The sequence below is a fragment of the Mauremys reevesii genome, linkage group 1, assembly GCF_016161935.1.
Source record: "Mauremys reevesii isolate NIE-2019 linkage group 1, ASM1616193v1, whole genome shotgun sequence".
NCBI classification, from domain to species: domain Eukaryota; kingdom Metazoa; phylum Chordata; order Testudines; family Geoemydidae; genus Mauremys; species Mauremys reevesii.
The window spans coordinates 4980957-4998420 of NC_052623.1; the positions used below are offsets into that span (position 1 = coordinate 4980957).

At 46.4% G+C, this 17464-nt stretch overlaps 2 protein-coding genes across 2 annotated transcripts; both read right to left on the reverse strand.

The window, feature by feature from the left end:
* Positions 1–6018: 6018 nt before the first annotated feature.
* LOC120387180 (olfactory receptor 52R1-like) lies at positions 6019–6966 on the reverse strand. Its single transcript, XM_039507509.1, has one exon. The coding sequence runs from the start codon at positions 6964–6966 to the stop codon at positions 6019–6021; it is 948 nt and encodes a 315-aa protein (XP_039363443.1).
* Positions 6967–16279: 9313 nt separating this feature from the next.
* On the reverse strand, positions 16280–17227 carry LOC120398178 (olfactory receptor 52E4-like). Its single transcript, XM_039525319.1, has one exon. It carries the CDS (start codon positions 17225–17227, stop codon positions 16280–16282), a length of 948 nt encoding a protein of 315 aa, XP_039381253.1.
* Positions 17228–17464: the final 237 nt, after the last annotated feature.

A 17464-nucleotide genomic window follows, 5' to 3' on the forward strand; every position in this document is an offset into this window, starting at 1 on the left:
GCATGAACAGAGAGCAACAATACCTAAATTAATTAATGGAGATATGCTATCTCCTAGAACTGGAAGAGACCTTGAAAGGTCATGGAGTCCAGCCCCCTGCCTTCATTATCAGGACCAAGTACTGATTTTGCCCCAAATCCCTAAGTGGTCCCCTCAAGGATTAAGCTCACAACCCTGGGTTTTTAAGCAGGCCAATGCTCAAACCACTAAGCTATCCCTCCACCTGAAGATACAAACAATTCAATGTTTATTGGGGTGAACTTCCAGCAAGCTGAAATCCAAGTTCCTTGTGCCTTATTTTTGAATCCCAACTTACTTCCTCTTTGCCCCTAATTTATATAGTAATAGTCACAGCTAGACCTTAACCAATCATTCTGCTAAAATTTACCTAACCAATCCTAACATATTGTAACATGATTAGCTAACCAATTATATCCCACCACCTTAATTAGTTTACACTCAGCAACATTAATTATACAGCAGACAGAAAGAATTACAGAACCAGACAGAGACCATGCAAATAAACATACAAAACAATACAGAAGTGAGGATTTCACAACTACATCTATACAGACATAAGGGTTTCCCAGCTGTGTCTATTGAAAAGCGAGTTCTTACCAGACAGAAAACTATCAAACTAAATTACTAAACTAAAACTAAAACTAAACTACATCTATACAGACATAAGGGTTTCCCAGCTGTGTCTATTGAAAAGTGAGTTCTTACCAGACAGAAAACTATCAAACTAAATTTCCTTTTACATCTTCCCTTTCTCTGGAGGTGATAGATCGGATCACCTTCCTAACAGCCCCAGATAGTCTTATTTCAATGTGATTAGTTTGGAATGTGAGGATGTGACCACACGCTTCTCAGTTTATGGCTGCCTCTTAGCCAAAGGCATTGGCCTAAGAACAGGGCCTCAGACTGTCACAGTGAGAGAAGGCCCTTACACAGATTCTTTCTTTTATACCCCCTAGATCATTTCCATATGCAACCTAAATTCTTAAAGTATAGGCCTTTACAGACAGGCTTGAATATCTATATCCTAAGACATCTGCATGCAGTATACAAGGTGTGGGCATACAATGGATTTATAGAGAGGCAATATGATATTTTCCATCACATTGTCTATCCCTTTCTTAATGATTCCCAACACTCTGCTTCTTTATCACTGCCGGTGCACTGTCTGTTCCAACCCTAATCTTCTATGACTCTACAATTCAATTAGTGGTTCTGCAATTTCACATCTGAATTCCTTCAGAACTCTTGGATGAAACCATCTGGTCCTGGTGACTTTTAATACGTTAAACAATAATAACATGCCTGACTAATCTAATTGCCTTCTGGATCTATGGATATGGGGAAAGCAGTGGATGTGTTATTCCTTGACTTTAGCAAAGCCTTTGTTACGATCTCCCACAGTATTCTTGCCAGCAAGTTAAAGAAGTATGGGCTGGATGAATGGACTATAAGGTGGATAGAAAGCTGGATAGATCAGACGGTTTCAAGCGGAGTTCCACAAGGCTTGGTCCTGGGGCCATTTTTGTTCAATATCTTCTTAAATGATCTGGATGATGGGATGGACTGCACCCTCAGCAAGTTTGCAGAGGACACTAAACTACGAGGAGTGGTAGATATGCTGGAGGGTAGGGATAGGATACAGAGGGACCTAGACAAATTAGAGGATTGGGCCAAAAGAAACCTGATGAGGTTCAACAAGGACAAGTGCAGAGTCCTGCACTTAGGACGGAAGAATCCCATTCACTGTTACAGACCAGGGACCGAATGACTAGGCAGTAATTCTGCAGAAAAGGACCTAGGGGTTACAGAGGACGATTAGCTGGATATGAGTCAGCAGTGTGCCCTTGTTGCCAAGAAGGCTAACGGCATTTTGGGCTGTATAAATAGGAGAATTGCTAGCAGATCGAGGGACATGATCATTCCCCTCTATTCGACATTGGTGAGGCCTCATCTGGAATACTGTGTCCAGTTTTGGGCCTCACACTACAAGAAGCATGTGGAAAAATTGGAAAGAGTCTGGCGGAGGGCAACAAAAATGCTTAGGGGGCTGGAGCACATGACTTAGGAGGAGAGGCTGAGGGAACTGGGATTATTTAGTCTGTAGAAGAGAAGAATGAGGGGGAATTTGATAGCTGCTTTCAACTACCTGAAAGGGGGTTCCAAAGAGGATGGATCTAGACTGTTCTCAGTGGTAGCAGATGACAGAACAAGGAGTAATGGTCTCAAGTTGCAGTGCAGGAGGTTTAGGATGGATATTAGGAAAAACTTTTTCACTAGGAGGGTGGAGAAGAACTGGAATGGGTTCCCTAGGGAGGTGGTGGAATCTCCTTCCTTAGAGGTTTTTAAGGTCTGGCTTGACAAAGCCCTGGCTGGGATGATTTAGTTGGGAATTGGTCCTGCTTTGAGCAGGGGGTTAGACTAGATACCTCCTGAGGTCCCTTCCAACCCTGATATTCTATGATTCTATGAAAACCTCCTCTAAAGACATCTCAATCTGGGACAGTTCCTCAGATCTGTCACCGGAAAAGAATGTCTCAACTTTGTGAATCTCCCTCAAATCCTCAGTCATTAAGACTGATGCAAATAATTCATTTAATTTCTCCACAATGGCCATATTGTCCTTGAGTGCTCCTTTAGCATCTAGTTCGTTCAGTGGCCCCACCGGTTGTTTAGCAAGTTTCCTGCTTCTGATGTACTTAAACATTTATGCTTTTACTTTTTGAGTCTGTTCGAAGAAGAAGGAACAGTTTGACCCAGAATTGGATTTGAGTGCGGGCTTCATTATTGCGATACTTGTTCCACTCAAACCAATTGTCAAGTAAGCACTGGATTAGTTACAACAAACTCTTTCTATCTAAGTTAGTATATAAATGCCTACATGCATTACAACACCCCCAAAACCCTTATTAAGAAATAGAAGCACCCATGCAATTAGTATACCCACTCCTATCTATTCTTTTCACAGCATTACACATATTATACAGGCATTTTTACCTTGAACATGCATTTCTTTGCAATAATCTGTTGCTACAAATTTCACTAACCAGCGGTGCTCAGGGGAGGGAGGAAGGGGCCATGAGCCAGGGCTCTCTTGTGTAGCTTGTGTGGAAGCAGGGAAAGAAAGAGAGGGTTTAAGTGCAGCCATTTAAGTGTCAGAGACAGAGCAACTGTTCTGTCAAGTCTTATCCTAATATCGTGAGATCTGTAGAAGCAGGGCTCACGTGAGAAGCGAGTGGAAAACAGCAGAATAGTCAGTGTGACCTAGCCTTGGGATAATGATGTTTTGAGAAGAGAAAGTGAGAAAATACTGAAATAGATAGTAAATAGTCTATATAAAAAGCAGACGTTTTTAATTCATTCATGTCACAATGAGGAATAAATGCTTGTGTGATTTTGCTTGTACTTTGGAGAAACTGAGGCAGAGATGCTCTTTGCCAGCTGTGTTCTGGCAATTGCTTGAATAAAGCTGTCTCTGATTTTGTTGCTTCCAACCTGAGAGTGGAGTTTTGTTTCTTCCACAATATTTGATGCCGTGACTCGGATTAGCTTATTCTGTTACCTTCATGACATATTACTTTGGCTCATTGGCCCAGTCTGAATCCTGCTTTGCTGTTACCAGAGCCCCTTGATGGAGATCCTCATGATTGTGTGTCTGTTACTTCTCTTCTTACCTGCCCAAGGGAAAATCTTACTGATGGGCCTTTGCAGAATCCTGATCTTATTTATTTTGTAGATGGTTCTTGTGTGTGAAACTCGGTGGGAAAATGGGTTGCTGGTTATGCTGGTTGCTGGTTATACTGTCTGTTCTGTTGTTGAAAGTGCTGTCCTTCCCTCTGTCTCTTCAGCTCAGGTTGCTGAGCTCGTGGCTTTGACATGGGCATGTATTCTGGCACAGGATCAAACTGTTACTATTTACACTGAGTCTCACTATGCTTTTGGAGTGGCTCGTGCTCATGGTGTACTTTGGAAACACAGAGGTTTTCTTACTTCCTCCGGTTCCCCCATCAAGAATAGTCAGTATGTATCTGCTCTTTTGGATGCTCTTTGGTTGCCCAAAGCTGTTGCTATTGTAAAATGCATCGCTCATCCAACCCCTCGTGATAAAGTTATTTGTAGAAATGCTTTGGCTGATTCAGCAGCCAAGGATGTGGCCCTTTCAGGCCCTCAGGCTGCTTTTATTTTTGCCTTAGTTGAGCAGCCTCCACTGGCTTCCCTCGATGACCTTGCTAAGATCCAGGAGACGGTGCCAGAGACTGAGGAACATTCTTGGAAGGTTGCTGAGTGCACCTTGTAGCCTGCTCACTTTTGGCGCTGCCAGGACGGCTGCCCGATTGCGCCGAGGGTGCTTCTGCCCTATCTTGCTCATGTGCACCACAGGGTGGCGCATGAGAGCAAAGGGGGGATGCTTGCTGCAGTTGGAGGCGACTGGTATACCACAGGTTTTCCTTGTGTGGCCCAGAACTACCACCAACAATGTTCAATCTGCCAGCAACACAATGTGGTAAAACCGGACAAGCAGCCCATCCCCCTCCGTGGGGACCATTTGTAAATATTGAAATTGATTTTATTCAAATGTCTAAATGTTGTAATTATGAATATGTATTAGTATTAGTTGATGTTTTTTTCAAGATGAGTTGAGGCCTTCCCCTGCAAGATGGCAGATACCAAGTCCATTGTGAAAATTTTGCTCAAAGACATTGTACCAAGATTTGGTATACGTGGCTGTATCAACAGTGACCGTGGCATTCATTTTACTGGACAGATTGTAAGAGAATTATGTACAGCCTTGCAGATACTACACAACCTCCACTGCCCTCACCATCCACAATCTGCTGGGACAGTGGAACATCACAGTGGGATTCTGAAAAAAACAAACTAGCTAAAATTTGTGCAGAAACAAACCTCAGATGGCCAGATGCTTTGCCATTAACATTGATAAGCAGGAGGGACACTCCCAACTGAAAGACTGGACTGAGCTCACGTGAGATTTTGACAGGGCACCTGATGTGACTTCCAGTAGTGCCCCCACTGGCCCTTGCTCAGATGGACATTCATTTGATGGATGATATGATGCTTAATTACTGCCAGGCACTAACGAAATGTGTTAAGTCTTTTTACTCACAGGTGAAAGAAGCATTACTCAAGGACCCTGAACAGCCCTGCCACTCCTTGGAACCAGGAGATTGGGTCTATATAAAGGTCCACCAGCGAGAGACAGCTTTGGCTCCATGCTGGAAAGGCCCTTACCAAGTCCTGCTGACTACCAACACCGCTGTGAAGTGCCAAGGACTGACCACCTTGACCCATGTTTGGCATTGCAAAAAAACACACAATGGTCTCTGCCCTCAGGATTTTGCACCTCACAAGCTGTTTGATGCACAATTTCAGCTTACTACATCAGTCCTACTCCGGACCCTCAGATGATTTTATACAGTTTCCTGGCTTCCCTCCTGGCTCTGGATTGGCCTGTTGGCCCCAGCGCTGTGTCCTCACTGCAGCTTCCTTGCCAGGCTGCAGCAGATACCGTCCCGGCCCAGGAACAGAGGGAGCCCAGGCTGGGTTGAAGGAAGGTGGAGATGAACTTGCAAGTGGCTGGGGTTGGAGAGGAGGGGAGCGGGTAACAGGGGTGAAGCTTTGTGGGAAGATGTTGAGAATGGAGCGGGGCCTTGGGAGAATAGGTGGGATGGGGGAAGGGGCTTTGTGGAAAGAGGTGGGTCAGGGGGCAGGGCCTTGGGGAATAGGCAGGTCAGGGCATGGGGCCTCAGAGACCAAGTTAACAGCAATTAGAGAGGAGGCATCTTAGGGGAGAATGAGTTGTACACCAAAAGACTCCTCAGTTTGTCACGCAGAAAGCACAGCAAGGGCAGCAAGGGCAGGAAAGGATTTAATGTCACTTTGACTGTCCCGTAAGTGTTTCAGGGAAGGGGGCCCAGCACCATGTCACCAGCCAGCTCTGCACGGAGCTCGGTCTGAGAGCCAGAGCACCAGGAGAAAACATTAGTCCCCTGTATGAGTAAAGAGCCGGAGCAGCCTGCCCCGGATCTGTTTGGTCCTCACCCCGTAGATGATGGGGTTTAGCAAGGGGGGCAGCAAGAGATACATGTTGGCAATGAGAACATGGAAATGCAGGGGTATATTTTGGGCAAATCTGTATATGAGGGACATGATGAGACCTGGGATGTAAAAGGCTAAAATGACAAAAAGGTGGGAACCGCAGGTCCCCAAAGTCTTGAGACGGGCATCCTTAGTGGGGAGGCTGAAAATGACCCTGAGAATCTGGATATACGACAGGGCAATAAAAATCCCATCCAGACCCATCACACAGAAAAGCACAAAGAGCCCATAGTAACTACTGACATGGGTGTCGGCGCAGGCCAGGTTCACCATAGCTATGTGTGCACAGTACGGCTGGGGGATGATGTTGGTTCTGCAATAAGGCCACTGCCTCGCTAAGAGGGGAAAAGGCAGCATGACTATGCTGCCACGCAGCACCACGGCCAGGCCGATCTTGGCCACAAAGGAGTCTGTCAGGATAGTGGAATATCTCAGGGGATTGCAAATGGCCACGTAGCGATCAAAAGCCATGGCCACGACGATCCCAGACTCCATCACTGAGAAGATGAGAATGAAGTACATCTGGGTGAGGCAGGCACTGAAATCGATCTCCCTGGCATGGAACCAAAAGATGCTCAGCATTTTGGGCAGGGTGGACATATACAAGATCAGGTCGGTGACAGCCAGCATGCAGAGGAAATAGTACATGGGCTCATGGAGGCTCGGCTCCATCTTCACAATGAACAGGATGGTGAAGTTCCCCAAGATGGCTATAGCGTACATGGTGCAGAAGGGGATGGAGATCCAGACATGGGCTGACTCCAGGCCAGGAATTCCCAGCAGGATGAAGGTGGAGGGGTTGGTAAAGTTGGTTGTGTTGGAACCTGACATGGAGTAGGGGAGAACGTGTCCAACTCTGAAGTAGAACGGTGTGTCTTGCATCTACCATACGTTCCCCTGACTTCCGGTATATGCCAAAGGTGATGGTTGCAGTACAAATGCCTGGATGGAGAGACAATGTAAATAAGAGACACTGCATGCAATACTGGAGGCTGTTCTTATGGGTGAAGCAGATTGGTCGCTCTTCACACACTGAAAATGACATTTTCATTATTCAGATAAATGAATTATGAAGAACTGACCCAACTAAGGCCAATTTCATATTTTATGGTGTTCCCTGCTCAATAATTCGTGCACATCATGGTATGAGAAACCTTACTAGGCACCAGTAGGAAACACAAGTGTGGATACTGGTTATCCATCATTGTTCCTTAGGGTTTTCCTACACCTCACAAATAAGCAGCTTTTCCCAAAGAAACAGTGTACTGCAAAGCAACTTTCAACGATGGAACGCTTCAGCTTCAATGACACCATGTAACCACCTTGACAAGAGTTTTATGCAAAAGATTTGTTGGCAAAGTGCCAGGGTAGACACTTGTGCTTGTTTTTATCGAGGTAGTTGACCTCTAGAAGGCATCCCACATTGCTCATCCTGAGTAAACAGTTTTAACACATCTCCCCTGCATCGAAGTAAACACTTTCTGCCCGTCCCCCTTTAAAGGCCTGGGAACTTAGAAATTCCCCTTCCTATTTGCTCAGTGGGGACTGCTCACATCACATCTTCCCAGGCACTCATGGTGGCTCCACGCTTGGGACACTGTGGAGCTGCTGGAGCTGCTCAGTATTTCGGGAGAGGAGGCCGTGCAGTCCCAGCTGCGCTCCAGCCATAGGAATGTCAATACTTAAGGGCAGATTTCGTGTAGCTTGTGGGAAAAGAGCTACGATCAGGACACACTGCAGTACACAGCAAAGGTGAAGGAACTGAGGCAAATGTACCAAAAGGCAAGGGAGGCTGTGCCATACACCTGCCATTTTTATAAGAAGTTGGCTGCTATCCTCACCGGTGACCCCATTTCCACCTCCAGCAGACCTGTGGGTACTTTTGTGGGGGTTCTCCTGTCAGCGTATGTAATCTACCTCTCTGATAATCTCTGGGTCGATAAAGAATTCTTCAGTAGACCTCATGCTTTATATACCAGGGTTAGGTTGATATAGCTATATCCCTCAGGTGTGTGATTTTTTTTTTTTTTTGCTATTGCAAAAAAGAGCCAATGCAATTTTAATTTGCATTAGCAGAGGCAGAGCATGCAAGTCACGGGAGGGGACAGTAGCACTTTTCTTGGTGCTGGTTAGGCCTCAGCTGGAGTACTGTGTCCAGTTTGGGTCTCCAAAATATAGGAAGGATGTAGGGAAACTGGAAAGGACCCAGATGATCCAGTCTCTTATATGATGGAATCAAAGAGTGCCAGGGTGAGAAGGTGCTGCAAAGATCAGCTAGTCTAGCCCCCTGCCAAGATACAGGATTTGTTGTGCCTTAACCACGCCAGACAAATGACTGTCCAGCCTCCTGTTGAAAACGTCCAGTGAAGGACTTTCCACAACTTGCCTGGGCGTCTGTTCCATTGTTCTCCTGTTCTTACAGTTGGGAAGTTTATCTGAGATTAAATCTAAATCTGCTGTGCTGTATTTGAACCCATTGCCTCTTGATCTATGTGGCAATGTTCCTCCATTTTTTAATGGCTTAGTTAAGTCTGTCTGACACCTTCAATTACAAGACTGCATTTTCAGTTGCATATAAGTTTGCCAAACATTAACCTGAAATTTCCCATCCTGGGTGTCTGCGTATGGCTGAATTTAATTTTGAAATTTTCAGGCATAACAGTTCAGCTAATTTCTAGAATGAAGCTAGGGGAGAAGAAGTCTCACCCATGTTGAAAAAATGTCATATTTCTGCTAGTGGGGAGCCCTAGCACCTCCATGCTTTTCAGCACATAAAGTCTGGTAACACCCCACCCGCACCCTGCCCCCTAACAGCCAAAGCCCTAAATTGCAAGAGGCGGAGGTGACAATGTCTGTACAGTAACACACAGCTGGCTCCTGAGGTTTCACTCAGTTCTTGCTCCAGACGGGATGTTTTTCTGGACGACCTGCTTGAGGGCCTCTCTACACTTAAAACACGACAGGGGGGCTGCCATAGCTCTTCATGGGGGCCTGAGCAAACTGCAGCCCACAGCCTCCGAATCTGGCCTTGTCCTGGATGTCTACTAACAACTTTCATCCAGAAGGGTCCACTGTGCCACTGAAATGCAGCCACCTCAGGGCTGCAGCCCGTCACCGAAGGGCACAGCAAAGAGGGGCATTTTGGCCCAGGATACTAGAGCAAATTCAGTATCTGTGGCAAGGGCCCTGGGATTTTTGGTGGCTGTGCGGAGCGGAAATGAAAACAGACCTATTCTCTGCCCCATCATGCATATGTTACACTTAGTTTGTCGAACAGAAAGAGATGGTACCTGTGATTTCTGAAATGGAAGCCACGTCACTGGGAATATCCCTCAGGTCGCCGTGTCCCACACCCCTCTCAGCCGAATATCTGCAGCAGCATCCCACTCTGAGAGCTGACACAGGGATGTGCACCATTTATAGTATAGCTCTGTGCAAACCCAGGGCGGGTCGCTCACCCCCTATGGGAGAAGCGGCATCTGGATGCAGACAGTCTGGAGACCAGACACACCTCTAACTTATGTCTCTGTTACCATGGCTGCACTTCTGGGCTTGTTATCCAACTTTAGCAGTAAACAGTAATTATGGGACCTTCCCAAAGGGAGACGAGAACTCTTGGGGTCTCCACTGAGTCAGAGAGGAATTGGCTGCTCTGTGTATTTATGTATATTTAAAAAAATATATAGTTGATTATTAAGAAAACTAGGGATAATATCTTTGTCTTAATTGGTCAGATGCTGTGTACATGTCCAGGATGGATGAGTAGATAGTAGACAGACAAATCTGGAGACAGATGACTGAGGGGAGACATGATCACTTTCTGGAGGCACAAGGGATTTTCGCTAAGGGATCATAGATCAGTCATTCTCATCAGTAAATATTATCATACCATGTAGAACCTTTCATTGGAGGATCTTCAAAAGACCTAGCAAAGGAAAGTCATAACTTTTCCATTGATACCTTACAAGACAAACTTTATATAAAACACATCAAATCATATCACCACGGTAAATATGGGGACAAGAGGACGTTGCTTTGGGGAACATAATGTCAGACCTCGCCCCTTAGTTTACTGCAGCAAAGTTAGTCGCTGACTAATGCAGAAGCAGTGCGCCCAAGGGCTTAATTAGGTTTTGACTGTACAATTCCCAAGTGTTGCACACATTGTGGTGTTACCCACAGGTGTTTCTTGCACAGTTCTCTGTACCTTTCAACACTTTGTAGGTCAGTCTCAAAAGTCAGCAAGTGCCTTCTTTGGGTCACTAGACAAACTCTATTAGTGTCTGCGCAACATTGTTTACCATTGTGCTTTTTCAGCTGGTGATATTCAACACATGAGGTGGTGTGACTCAGTTTCCTCTATCACAAAGAAGACCAGGTTTATTATGGTTTCCCTGCTGAGAGAAGCTTTAAACCTTTTTACAGATGTTAGCTCAGAAGTACTATCCCCATAGGGCTTCTTGGCTAAAAGCTTTTCCATAAAATCTTGTATGTTCCATTTTTTCATAGGATTTAACACCAGTACCAAATTCTTTGTTGTTTTTCATTAGCAACAAACTTTGCATCATCAGATTTAACACCATCACCAAATATAGGTGTTTCTGTGTATTTTTATTGTACCTGCTGTTTGCTTGAACAATTTGGTTTGTTCAGCATCAGTTGGGTCGTTCAGTTCCTCCATGATCCTTGGTGTGTATTTAGTTACTTTTTTTCCTTTCCCCTTCAGTTGTGATCTCAGTCTAAGGCAGGGGTGGCCAACCTGTGGCCCCGGAGCCACATGCAGCTCTTCAAAAGTTAATATGCAGCTCCTTGTATAGAAACCGACTCTGGGGCTGGAGCTACAGGGGCCAACTTTCCAATGTGCTGGGGGGTGCTCACTGCTCAACCCCTGGCTGTGCCACAGGCCCTGCCCCCACTCCCCCCCTTCCTGCCTCCTCCCCTGAGCCTGCCAGGCCCTTGATCCTCCCCTCCAGAGCCTCCTGCATGCCACAAAACATCTGATCAGGAGGGAGGGGGAGGCGGTGATCAGCCGGTGGGTTGGAGGCACAGAGAGCGGGGCAGGGGGGAGCTGATGGGGGGCTGCTGATGTATTACAGTGGCACTTTGACAATGTACACTGGTAAATTCTGGCTCCTTCTCAGGCTCAGGTTGGCCATTCCTGGTCTAAGGTTATCTCTGGTGTCTTGGTATGCCAGGGTCTGGTGAAGTGAGGATGTAACAGGACTTTGCATGTTCGCTTGCCCTCTGCAGAGCTTAGAGGGCTTCCCGCCAAGTGTAAACCCCTCTATCTGTGGTTTATTCACAATAGATGCTTGTGTCTGCTTAAAATCATCAGCTAGAGAACCCATGTCATCCACGGTTTTCACCCTTTTGTCCCACAGACACTGTTTTATATCATCTTAACATATACTTAAGAAATGTTCCTGAGCAAAAACATCAAACATTCCTTCAAAGTTTACAATATCTTTGCCCCTTGGCCACTTTCCCATCAAACCTTTCATTTTATTTACATATTCCACATTACTTGTACCAGCACCCCTCTTAGAATTTGTAAATTTCACTCTATATGTTTCCGGGGTAATCTGAAATTGTTTCTAAATCATTTCTTTGAATTTAGAATCATCTAAAAGATTCTCAATTATCATTTTATTTAATATATCCAGAGCTTTACCAGTTAAGTTTCCAACTAAAGTGGGCATCTTCTAGTTATCAGGAATCATATGAATCATATACAGCCTCTCAAAGATAATGAAATATTCAGTAATATCATCTGCCTCGTTGTATGCAGGACACAATTGTTCCCATTTGTGGATTTTTGGAGAGGTCAATGCATTTCTCCTTTCCAACCACTGACCATCTCTCCAATGTTTTTTTCTTCTAACTGTGTTTTAAAGTGTTGAGTTGTGGTGGGAGTGAGACCAAGTGGTGATGTCAATTCCCCTTGTATTGCTTCTGCCATGTGGAGGGAACTTCATTGTCCCAAACAGAGATACCAGCACAGTTACTGGAAACGTACAGGCACAAGATCGAGTCCAGTGTCACATGAGCTGGTCACATGCCCTTGCCTGCTTCAATGAGTCATAGCCAGGACCATTACCCATATTTTGGCTATAGATGGGGACAAGCTTCTACCATGGCCCATTGTCTCAATTGATGAGCCATGAAGTTGAATATCCATTTGCTATGTGCTGGCTAGACTGGATGTTAACTACTTTGTGGGAGTTACCAAAGGAGGAAATGCATTTGAAATACAGGTAGATAGTCAATATTTGTTAGTTCAGAGGCAAAAATGATACAGACACACAAATAGAATAATCACATTCAGCAAACCACAGCTTTTCCATAGTTACCTCACATGACATAGTTTGTACAAGATTTGTTGCAACTATATAACAGTGGTGAATGTGGGGTGCCAGGGTTTTGCTTTGGGGGTACACAGTGTCACAGCAATATAGCTCTAGAACTAGAGCTTTCTGAATCTAATTTTGTATTTTTATATAAGATTTACTTCCATATCTTGAAAGAGACTGCAAACTACTCTGTACTGTAGGAGAAAAGCCTGACGAGGTACAGATCATAGGACACTAGCTTCAGGGCCTTGGTGCTTGGTGTGCAGCTCCCCACTCCCAGAGGGAGGCACTGAAATGGAAGCTGTACCGCGAGAGTGGACCTAGAATCCCAGAGCCAGTGGCAGGGCCTGAACGCTGCTCTGACTCCAGAACACATGGGTCCAGCGCGTGGGACCCAAACACACCCTTCTGGCGGGCGTTGAGCCACGGGAGCTTGAGCGGGGCTGTGACAGCAAACCTGGAGCTGCTCCATGGACACTAGAGCACTGTGAGTGGAAAGGGAGTAGGGCTGGGTGATCCCAAACCTTTGTGAAGTGGTTCACAATCTGTTCTCCCTAAAGTGATTCAGCTCCCCCAGACACTCCAGTTGGTTCAGCACCCCCTTGCCAGCACCCCCTTGGGTGCACTCTGCTTTTAGTTTCTCTCCTTCAGGGCACAGGATCGTTAAAGCAAACAGACCCAGGCCTTGCAAATAGGGTTTCTAAAACAATTCCTCTATGTCATACAGAACAAGCGATACCAAATACACACAGTACAATACCTGCACACCATTCCCTGTCTCAGTGAACATTAGATCATAAGAATGGCCATACTGGGCCAGACCATGGGTCCATCTATCCCAGTATCCTGTCTTCTGACAGTGACCAATGCCAAGTGCACCAGAGGGAATCCATACCCTGTCGACCATTCCCAGCTTCTGGCAAACAGAGGCCAGGGACAACATCCTGGTTAAAAGCCATTGATGGGCCTATCCTCTATGATTTTATGTTGTTCTCTTTTTCACCCTCTTATAGTCATGACCTTCCCAACATCCTCTGGCAAGTTCCACAGGTTGAGTGTGCATTGTGTGTAGAAATGCTCCCTTTTATTTGTCATCTACACTCTAAGGGAGGGGCAGACCATGGCTAGTGAAAGCATTCACGTAACTGCAGCTGGGTATCTCCCTGCATGTGTATGGTTTTGTAAGTGCAAGACCTACAGAAGATTGCATCTTATCACATCCTCTGTGTCTGAGAGTGGGCCCATATTGGTATGCCAGAGGGCTCAGTGGTACCCCAATTCCAGGCTGCACCCAGGGGAAGTCTGTCACACCCACCCAATGAACAGGCCCTGCTAGAGCTGAGTTTATTTCCTTCTTGTCATGTGTTCAGCTACACACGGAGAGACCGTGATAACATCAGGGAAGACAGGACCCAAGGTCATCTCTCCCCATGTCTCAGTTTACCTATCAGTATAATGGGGATATATTCATTGAGACTTTCCTTTGCTAGGTGTTTTGAAGATCCTTCAATGAAAAGAGGGTAGACAATTTATCAGTTTACCCTGTATAAGCTTTATACAGAGTAAAACGGATTTATTTGGGGTTTGGATCTCATTGGAAACTGGGTGTCTGAGTGCTGGAGACAGGTAACCTGCTGAGCAGTTTTCAACTAAAGCCTTCAAGTTTGGGAGCCCGGCCCAGACCCTGGGTCTGTGTTGCAACAGGCTAGCATGTCTGGCTCAACAAGACAGGGTTCTGGAAATCCCAGGCTGGCAGGGAAGACTGGCTCAGAGGTAATTTCAGTACATCAGGTGACAGTCCCAAGGGGATCTCTGTGACCAAACCCATCACACTGATCTCTGATCTGCTAGCAACAGCCCCATGTGTCTGCAGATAGTGTTCATTTCTCCAGTCAGGCATCTTTCTGTAGATCAGTCTGTGTGCTATCTACCTAGACATCCTGGGCATTTACAGTCTATCAGACCCTATGGAGGCCAAGACATTATCTCTATTTTTCTTAATAATCAACTATAATATTAAATATACACAAATACACAGAACAGAGAGCCTGAGAGTTTTCATCTCCTTTTGGGAAGTTCCATTAATTACTCTTTACTCCTAAAGGTGGATATAGAACACAGAAGTGCAGACACCCTGGTCTGCAGCCTATTCACATTCAGATGATCGATTCACCACTAGAGGCTGAACCAAACCCCACTGGGATTGCACAGAGCTATTTACAAATCATATACCCCTGTGTTGGCTTTTGGGTTCGGATGTTGCTGCAGAAGTGAAGTGAGAGAGGAGTGGGAGACGACTACCTCATGGTGATTCCCAGGGAAGAGGCTTCCATCTTAGAATTCACAGGTACCATCTCTTGTTGAGAAACTCACCTGCTCAACAAACTGAGTGCAGCCTGGCTGTGATGCAATAGAGAATCAGAATCTGTGGTTCTTTCCACTCTGCGGAGCCATTAAACATCCCAGGGCCCTTGCCACTGGTGAGGAGTTTGCTTCATTATCACTGGCCAAACTCTCTTTTCTCTGAATCCCTGTTGACCTCTCACCCCAAGATGGCTGCATTTGAGTGGCACAGTGGATCTTTCAGGATGAAATTTGTTCGTGGATGAACAACACAAAGCCAAATTCGGAGGCCATGGCCCAAAGTTTGCTCAGGATCCAGTAAGGCAAAACTGAGTAAAGACGTCAGGAACCACCTGTGTGTGAATGAGCAGAGACTGGCAACTCCTCGTCTTGCATTTCAGGGCTCTGGCTGATAATGCAGGGGCACTTACCTGACTTTTATCTGCTGGAAAGCATGGAGCTGGAAGGGCTCCTCACTAGAATAATTATAAGAATGTTTCAGCAATGGCAAGACCTCTTCTCTCCTAGCTTCATTTGAGAAGTCAGCTGAAATGTTATGCATGAAACATTCAAATAGGGCCTTAAAAACCCCTAGGAAAGGAGATTCCACCACCTCCCTAGAGAACCCATTCCAGTGCTTCACCACCCTCCTAGTGAAATAGTGTTTCCTAATATCCAACCTAGACCTCTCCCACTGCAACTTGAGACCTTTGCTGAAAGATAAGGAAATAAGCCACACGATGGTCTCTGCCCTCAGGACTTTGCAGCTGAGCTTTTGGGGCCCACAATCTGTTGGATGCACAATCTCAGCTGACTGCCTCGCCTCCCTGCTCCCAACCCTCAGCTGATTTTACACGGTTTCCTGGATTCCCTCTCTGCTTTGGATTGGCCTGTCTGCCCCAGCGCTGCGTCCTCACTGCACTCACTGCAGGTTGCTTGCCAGGCGGCATCAGATCCTGTCCCAAGCCGACAGCAGAGGGAGCCCAGATTGGCGGTGGGTAGGGTAGGAAGGTGAAGACGATCCAGCAAGTGGATGGGGTTGGAGAGGAGGGGAGCGAGCTACAGGGTGGGGTTTTGGGGGAAAAGGTAGAGCTGAGGCGGGGCATTGGAGGAAGAGGGGGAGAAGGGAGTGGAGCCTTGTGGGAGACGGATCAGCGGAAGCAGCCTTGTGGAAAAAGGTGGGGCAGGGGGCAGGACCTTGGCAAATAGACAGGGCAAGGCATGGGGCCTCAGAGATCCAGTTAACAGCAATTAGAAAGGTGGCCATCCTATGAATAGTACACAGACCGATTCCTCAGTTTGTCACACTGACACAGCACAGCAAGGGCAGGAAAGGATTTAATGTCACTTTGACAGTCCAGTAAGTGATTCAGGGAAGAGGGCCCAGCACCATGTCACCAGCCAGCTCTGCATGGAGCTCGGTCTGAGAGCCAGAGCACCAGGAGAAAACCTTAGGCCCCTTTATGAGTAAAGAGCCGGAGCAGCCTTCCCCGGATCTCTCTGGTCCTCACCCCGTAGATGATGGGGTGCAGCATGGGGGGCAGCAAGTGGTACACGTTGGCAATGAGGACATGGAAATGCAGGGGCACATTCTGGGCAAATCTGTACAGGAGGGAGATGAAAAGACTTGGGATGTAAAAGGCTAAGATGACAAAGAGGTGGGAGCCGCAGGTCCCAAAAGTCTTGAGCCGGGCGTCCTTTGTGGGGAGGCTGAAGATGGCCCTGAGGATCTGGGTATAGGACACAGCGATAAAAAACCCATCCAGACCCATCACAAAGAATATCACAAAGAGGCCATAGTAACTACTAACACGGGTGTCGGCGCAGGCCAGTGTCACCATGGCTATGTGTACACAGTACGGCTGGGGGATGATGTTGGTTCTGCAATATGGCCACTGTCTTACCAAGAAAGGATAGGGCAGTACAACCATTCCACTGCGCAGCACCACAGCCACTCCAATCTTGGCCACCGCAGGGTTTGTCAGAATGGTGGAATGTCTCAGGGGATCACAGATTGACACGTAGCGATCCACAGCCATGGCCACAAAGATCCCAGACTCCATCACTGTGAAACAGTGAATGAAGTACATCTGGGTGAGGCAGGCACTGAAATTGATCTCCCCAGAATTGAACCAGAAGATGCTCAGCATTTTGGGCAGGGTGGATCTGCACAGGACCAGGTCGCTGATGGCCAGCATGCAGAGGAAATAGTACATGGGACCATGGAGGCTCAGCTCTGTTATCACGATGAACAGGATGGTGAAGTTCCCCAAGATGGCTATGGCGTATATGGTGCAGAAGGGGATGGAGATCCAGACATGGGCCCTCTCCAGGCCAGGAATGCCCAGCAGGATGAAGGTGGAGGGGTTGGTAAATTCAGTTATGTTGGAATCTGACATGGAGTAGGGGAATATGTGTCTCCTGCTTGTACCGTACTTTTTCCTGACCTCCTGGTTGCAGTGCAATTACCTGGATGGAGAGACAATGTTCATATGAGACACTGCATGCACGAATGGGGCTGTTCTCATGGGTGAAGCAGATTGGTTGCTCAAACGAGTTTACTAATCTCAACTCCTTATTTTATGGTATTCCCTGTCTGAATAATTCCCACGCGTTGTGGTGTAGGAAACTTTACA